An 8,253-nucleotide genomic window follows, 5' to 3' on the forward strand; every position below is an offset into this window, starting at 1 on the left:
TACTTTCTGGAATTCCCGCTTAAAACCTACAATTATCAGAAAAAAACATAAAATACATTTTAGATACTAAATCATCACTTCACAGATATGGCTATAAATAGGCAAATACATAGACTGTAAATGTGTTTAGTACATATCAGTAACACTAAGAAATTATTTCAAGTTATTTTCTTGGAGGCCAAGTATATAGTTTTTGTTTTTTAAGTAAGCTCAGTATATGCATATACATGTACTTTGGTTGTAAGTGCCAATATAAAGACAAAGCCATCCTAAAATGTTGTAAAAATATGAACACAGAAAACCTGAGAAACTGTTCATAGAACAAAAACTACTGAAGAAAACTTGTGCATTGTGTAGCTTAATCTCAGCTTAGCATTTTTAACATTTTTTAAAATAAAAAAATCATAAAAACTAAAAGTGCAAATTATTAATTAAAGTTTTAAAACATAGAACAAACTACCCTTTAGAACATAAATGTCTACCATCAACTTCATTTATAAATGCAACAGCAAAGAATTGGTATGTTCAAAGTGTTTATATATAGCCCAATTTATTACATCCGAGTCACGCTTTACTAATCTTTTGTTTACCCTTCTACGTACTTGCTTATACTGTATATTAACCTGTTGTTGTGGAAACCAAAATTAAGGTACTATGTTTACACTTAACATACTTAAGTTCACTTGAGAACCATTAAGAAATGCTTTTGCACTGCCTATTAATTTAATCTGTTGTGATGGAAAACGAAATTAAGGTAATGTGTTTACACTTCTTAGAAATACACAGGCCTAGAACAGTTTTTAAGAGTATAAAGTTACAAGCCACAGTTAATAACTGGTAAGCTTGTTTGTTAAATTTTCACATGAAGCTGCTCGAGGACTACATGCATTAATCATCCCTAATTTTGAATTGATAGACTAAAGGGAAGGGCTAGTGAACACCACATGCACAAATTTCAGGGCTCTTATTTATAAATGAATACAGGGATCAACCATCATATTATAAGACACCCAACAATGGAAATGGTGAGCATATTCAGTGAAAGGTTTTAGTCTCATGACCCACAGATTGTGAGTAAAGCACCCTCACCACCAGGCCATGCCAGACTTCACTGATGAAAGTGATATTACTTGCAAAACCAAGACTATTTACTGTACACACACATAGTCTTATTATCAACAAAAACTAATTTGTTTTCTTTAAAAAGAGAAAAATGTTTAAAAAAAATACAGCAACTATACGTATACTAAAAATTTTGATAGTCTATCAGACTCAGTGTTTCACGTTATTTTCCTTTTAGACAAATGGCACAAGAAACAGAATAGGAATGGTGAAACAGAAATTTATCAAATGTAGACAACTGAAGAATTGATAAAATAAAAAGATTTCTTTGCTTAAATGTATGATTACTTTACAATTTATTAACTTCATTAAAGTTTTAATGCTGTACAACAAACAAGTTTGATTATATATTCCTCTCAGTTTGAAGAGAAGGGCATAAATTTCAGTACACTATTAAGGTAGTTAAAGCACATGTACTTGCCTCCAGCATACTTCTTGGACTGCTCCAAAGATGTCATAAACAGCTGTTTTACACTGTCATCAAACTTAGTAACAAACTTTTGGAAATGATCAGTTTTTTGTTCTCTATTAAAAAGAAACAAGATTTTTCATGAAAAATACTAACATTGTTTCCAATTTTATCTTATAGCTGTTAACATTTAACAAATGCAAATACTTGTATATAATTAGTATGATTTGTGTTATGATGTATATTTCACTGAGAAGTTTAGCATTCCTCTAAAGAATCTTCATGAAAAAATAATAACAACACAAGAAAGTAGAACTAGTTTCTACAAGAGCTGTTTGGAGAATATGATATAAAAGATTACAAGATATATATGTCTTTGTAGGCTTCTCACAACTCTTTTTAGTATAGCTGAAGAAGGATTTTTTTTTCAAAGCTTTCTTACACAAATCAGAAATCATTAGCACAAAAAGTGACATGTGTTTCTCTAAAATTAGAACAGGATTCTTTATTTGTTGTACAGATATGAGGGATAAAACAATTTTTCATAAGAAATCTGTCTTCTCTGTATATTTTCATAGAGCTAAAAATCTCATTTTGTTTGACATTTTTGATACTCTTTTAACTCTCTCGCTATGGGCTTGGGTGAATCAGGCAAGCTTGTAAACCCAAATTGACCTTTATAGTTTCCATACTATAACTTCTAATATGTTTTGTGTACATTCATGAAATTGTGTAAGCTTTCAGTAATTGATAAGTCATTTGTAAACAAAATATCAGCATTTTTAATGAGGTATTTTCACTAAAAATTTCTCATTGAATATGTGGAGTCAAAGTTTTGTCTGCTCTGAGTGCAAAGTGATTTTCATGTTAAGATTAAAAATGTTTTTCTTTATCTGAAATCTCAAATTTCATTTGCATAATTACTAAAGCCTCTTAAATAAATTTCACACATTTTTGTTTTTCAGTAGAACTTTTTATTTTATGTTATTTTCTCTATCCTAACTCTATACAAGGTTGGTCAATGTGAATGACCTCGTAACCATAAATTAAAATTCCAAATAAGTCTAAATTATCCTTTTTACTTTCTAGAATGACTTTAAATTGTAACATGAAACTACATTTGGCTTTCTATTGGTTATAAATAACATAGTATTAACCATCAGAAAGATTTGGGCAATTTGTGAAAGGAAGGATGTGACAAGTGGGCATGGCAAGATGGGTCTGATTTTCTAGTTTATGGCTCTGTAACCAAATACAATTGAAGGCTATAAAAATTATGCTTTGCCTGTAGAACGACAATATTATATGAGTAATTTACATTACAATTCATACTTTTCAGAGGGACAGTAAATAAATTAGAGAAGAGGGGATACCTAGAGAGCAAATGTTACAATTCTCATACTAGGGTAAATTAAGGCTTTTTTTTTAATATTGCATTAGTATGCCAAGTTTATTCATGTACCATGTCGTAAAGTACTTTAATTAAATTTTGTAACTCACTAAAACCCAATGACGCACTGCCAACTACACCTGTAGTGAAAGTGTTATGAATTATGTAACACTATAGCAAAATTTTACAAAAACTACAAATTAAAAGACAATATATTGTTTCATATACATCTATGTTTTGACCAGTTATAGAAAATTTTCTCATATTCTTATAAAATCAAAAATTCTCCCTCCAGTATATCTAAACATGCATTACAAGTTGGGTTTTTTCACAACTGAATGTCCTTCATGATTTCTTGATCAACATTTTGTGATGAGAAAAATGCTAACTTGCAGAGTTGGAATTTTTTATACAAGTTTTGTCCATAATGTTTATGTTGAATAAATGTCAAACATTGTTCAACTCAAGAACTAAACTGTAAGTTTCTTGTCTGGTTTGTTTTGAATTTTGTGCAAAACTACACGAGGGCTATCTGTGCTAGCCATCTGTAATTTAACAATCATAGAGTAGAGGGAAGGCAACTAGTCAAACACTACCAACTTCCAACTCTTGGGCTACTCTTTTATCAACAAATAGTGGGATTGGCTATCACATTATAAGACCCCCATGGTTGAATGGGCAAGCAAGATTGGTGTAATGGATATTCGAACCTTCAACCCTCAGATTGTGAGTCAAACACCCTAACCACCATGATATGCCAGGTCTAAGCTTCTTGTAAAAAAAAAACAAGTGCTCAACATATTGTATAAGTTGTTTAGTATTCCTAATTCCAAATGAATTGATGTTTTGGTTGAATGGTTAAAGATAACTAATAGCAAGCAAAACTTTTTATTTTTACTATAAATCAAATATCATATGAGTCATACACAGCAACTGGATCAAGAAATGTTTCTGGTGGTTGAATTGCTAGGAAAAATGAAGCTCCAACAAGTTCATCCTTTTCAGCTTTCCGCTTTCCAGCCTTCCATTTCTGTACACAATGCACAAAAATTATAAAAAGATACAGTTTTTTTTAATATCTTTACAACTAACAGAACAAATTATTATATTTATTCAATAGGAAATGTTTAGTGTGTTTTCAGGAACTCTTTATGAATATCAAGTATTCAACACTTTTCATCAACAGCTGTAAAATTGTTAAATGACAAGCCTAACAATCCTTTCCACAAACTCAACCTTTTCTGTAAAATGTTTATGCAGCTTTAAGCTTTATCAAAATGGGATATGTGGAAATGTTTCACACCTTTGAAAAACATAAAGACCATCTTTCATTATGGGAAGAAAATGTTCCATGAAGAAGGAGAATTTAAATTTTCAAATAAAGTTGATACACAATAAGTTAAAAAACTGAAATCATAATTTGTTTTGCAAATTTTCATTAGATTAAAAGCAACTATGATACTGAGGTGAGGATTTATACATTGAATTTTTTTATAATAAACTAAAAACATACTTCCTACTTGACAAGACCATATTTTTCATTTGAAAAAAAAAGAGAAAGAAAAGATTTGATCAATATTCCATACACAGTGTTATAAATCATTTCTACAACTCACTGACAGCCCAGACAATACAGTTTAAAGGTTTTCTTTCATCAATTAGCTCGATGTTTGTTTTTGAGTATCAAAATTTTTGTAACATTTGAGAAAAACTGATGAACATTGATACCCTGAATCAATTATTTTGAAACTGACAATCAGTCAAGGATATAGCCTTCCCCAGAGAAGAATTCATTGTTGTTCTTCATATATAATACCATGTTTTCTCACCCTGGAACAAGATTTAAAACTTAGAGCAGATATACAGATAGATTTGAGATATACTTGGCTGAGAGATCTCCAGTAAAGGTGCCACAAAATTCACTTGTTTTTGCCTTTGATTGTTTGAAATACAGATTATTTTACTATGTTATACATTGTGTCCAGTCTCTTTCTTTGCTTCAAACACAGGTTAAGATAATTCAGGTCCACCTGTAAGTACCACAGTTTAATTAAAGTTTGAGCTTACTTATTCATTTGGAGAAAATATTGTGTTACCATAATAGGTTTTGTTTGTCTGTATTTAAGCACAAAGCTGCACAATGGGCTATCTGTGCTGTGCTCAGTATAGGTATTAAAACCCAGTTTTTAATATTATAAGCCTTCAGACTAACTGCTAAGCTACTGGGGCATCTGATATTTTATGTATATAGCCATAAAATTCAATGTATCTGGAATAAATAAGCTCAAACACTTCAAAACTAAAAGCTCATACAGTGATACAGTGGTTATAAAGTTGGAGTTCCTTCATTTAATTTTTATTCATGTTTTTGGGAAACTTCATAAAATATTATATTTTGGCATTAATTTTCAAAGGTATCTTTAGTGATTAGGTAAACTTAAGAATAGGTGTTACATGACACAAAAACAGCGGAATAAAATAACTTGCACTAACCATTAATAAGAGTTAATGGGCAATGCTAAAACTATGTGCAAGTAATTTGATGTCATGATGAAAATACAAAATGAGACAAATAAAAACCTCTAACATTTTAAAACAAGATGTATTTTCATGTAATATAAAATCTATATGAGACAGTAAGTTTTAAATACAATATATGAACACTAATTTACAAATCTGTAATATGCTATGAAGCATAAGCACTTTACCAAAAATAACAAGACCATTTTTTTCAATAAAACATGATTCATTTTAATTAATTGAATGAATGGGAGAATTACACTCATAATACAGAATCCTTTACATTACATATATAAGATTTAAAATGTTACAGAAGCCCAAGTTCCTATATTTTACTCAAGCGTGTGTTAAAGAAGGTTACATTTGAGACTTTTTCAATCTTGACATATACTTTTGTCTTACCTTTTCATCAGCACAAGTAATGAAGTGTTTCCACACATCACTCTGAGATAAGACTGGATGTCTACAAATCCTGTCAACCCACATCTGTAACTGGGCACGTCTATGTTCCACAAACTCTTCCTGGTAACGACCTAAAAAAGAAGAAAAAAACTAATAATAAGTTCCTTTTACCATACAACTGATATGAAGGTACACACACAGAGAAAAAAAAATAGCCATCTTTAATGTAGTGGAGTTACCAAAGTCACATACAGAGAGATAAATTGCCAATTCTAGAAAAAAAAAAAGGCAATCTATTTTTGTTTTAGCACAAAGCTATAGAAATACTATTGCACTCTGTCTAATGTGTGAAATCAAACCCCAGAATTTATCATCTAAGCATATTTCTGACCCTTAATCCTAAACAAAGAAAGGAATATGTGATAAGTCGGAGAAGTGAAATAAAAATAAATACAATTAAATGAAAGTTGTTATTACTATCAGTTGTTTGAATAATATGTGCACTGGGGACTTCAGATTAAATAAAAATTAAATACAAAAAATAATTTGTAATAATAGCATAAACACATTAAGAAGTGTGATTGTGTAATTCAAGCATGAGTGTTAGTAACTTGATCATTTGTTTACAGAAAGCTGTTACACTGTGATAAATTACTTTTGTGCTGTGGGAATGGTTTTCTGCATACTCTTAGAAGCTCTAAGTGCAGTTGAAACAATAAAATAAACTCAGATTTGAAACATCTTTTAGCTTTAGCTGTAAGAATAAATAGTCTATAATTGCTTATTAAAATACAAAGTCATTCCAGAAAGAAAAGAAAGAGTAATTTAGATTTATTTCATATTTTTCAACTTTATATTTTACCCTAAATTACTAATTTAACTGTAGTTAGTAATAGAGTAGAGAAAATAAAAGATAAAATACAAAATGTAACTGAAAAAAATGTTTGATATTCAATTTGGAGGCTCTAGAAGATTTACAAGTGAAATATGAAAAAAAGTATTTCTATTCTTAACATGAAAATCACTTTGCATTCAGACTGACTCAGTAAAGGCTTCATAAATTCAGAAACAAATTTTTAGTAAAAATACTTACTTGAAAATTTTAACTTTTTTCTATACAACAGACTTGTAATGTTTATTAAGAGCTTGCCAAATTTCAAGAAGTTACACAAACAGCAATCAAAGTTATAGTATGTAAAAACTTTATGGTTACATGGTGGTTACAAAGACTGTCAAAATGACCGAGCCAGGATCTAAAGTATTAAACTGAAAAATCTTGAAATAATAAAAAGAATATTGAGAAATCATAATCAAAATAGTTAGAACAGTTCTTGGATAATTAGAACGATGAAAAATATAATAATATAATAATCATAAATATTATTTTGGTGACAATACTTGGTTTAATTGTAATATTGATTAATCATTATTTTATGACACTAATCAATGTAATCAATGCTCATAGGTAATCAATTATATCGACTGAGTTAAATTCCCAGCTCTAGTTGTGTTACAAATTTTAATGTGTACAGCTGCTTCAAGCTTACCAGATGACTATGAGAAATTGCCACAAAGATCATCCTTGAGGGAACCAAAATGATGGATGTCTCAGGGTGTCAAGTCACAGCTGCATGCAGCATTAAGAAGGACTGTCCATCCAGGCAGTACTGGGTTTGGCATGTAATGTTTTGGGAAAACATTTTACATTTTGATTTTGTAGCACACGTTGAATTGAGTATCATAGTGAAGTGATCAGCATTAAAGGTGGAAAATAGTGAACAAGTATAACTCCAACGTCACTCACACTTACTAGTTGGTAATTGTATTACATGCCACCATTCAGGAATAAAAACACATACCACTAGCAGAAAATGGATATTGACCTATTATCATGATTATTCTTCAGTTACAATTTCATCATATCCACTACATAGGAAGGAAGATTGTTACTTGTTGAACACACGTCTCATGTTTATTGTGTGTATGATGTCATTTGGAAAAAAATCTTCATAGTGCTGTTTCAAAATAATCCACTTGTAAATACTCCTCTTTCTCCACAGAAATATAAAAAGTATTATAAATATGTATACTGTTTTAACTCTTTCAGCATGGGCTCGGTCCCTGGGACCGACCTCGTAACCATTTTGTGTTTGTTATAGTTTTCCTGCTATAACTTTTAAATTAGTAAGAGAATGTTAACGAAATTTGGCAGATTATCAGTAAACATTACAATGCTTTTATATGCAAAATATACATTTTTTTTATTAAGTCTTAAGGTTTGTAAAGTAATGTTTTTTTCATGTCTTTTTCTTTTTTCTCATGTTGCCTATCTATCATGCAAAGCAATATTCATTTTTAAGTATTAAAAATACTTTCATGCATTAGAAAAATTTTAGTAAAATTTCTATGT

The 8,253-nt window shown here is 29.9% G+C and overlaps 1 protein-coding gene across 3 annotated transcripts in view; it reads right to left on the reverse strand.

Annotated features, from left to right (window-relative positions):
* LOC106463123 (sorting nexin lst-4-like) overlaps positions 1 to 8,253 on the reverse strand; it is a 98,121-nt gene that overhangs the window by 12,838 nt on the left and 77,030 nt on the right. For all 3 annotated transcript variants that reach the window (XM_022390548.1, XM_022390550.1, XM_022390549.1), the window contains exons 9-11: positions 5,844 to 5,974; positions 3,848 to 3,951; positions 1,544 to 1,647 (exon numbers count right to left, since the gene is read on the reverse strand). In XM_022390548.1, the coding sequence (XP_022246256.1) occupies positions 1,544 to 1,647; positions 3,848 to 3,951; positions 5,844 to 5,974 (339 nt within the window). The remainder of the gene's footprint in view (positions 1 to 1,543; positions 1,648 to 3,847; positions 3,952 to 5,843; positions 5,975 to 8,253) is intronic.

This window comes from Limulus polyphemus, unplaced genomic scaffold (genome assembly GCF_000517525.1).
Source record: "Limulus polyphemus unplaced genomic scaffold, Limulus_polyphemus-2.1.2 Scaffold1330, whole genome shotgun sequence".
Lineage (NCBI taxonomy): Eukaryota > Metazoa > Arthropoda > Merostomata > Xiphosura > Limulidae > Limulus > Limulus polyphemus.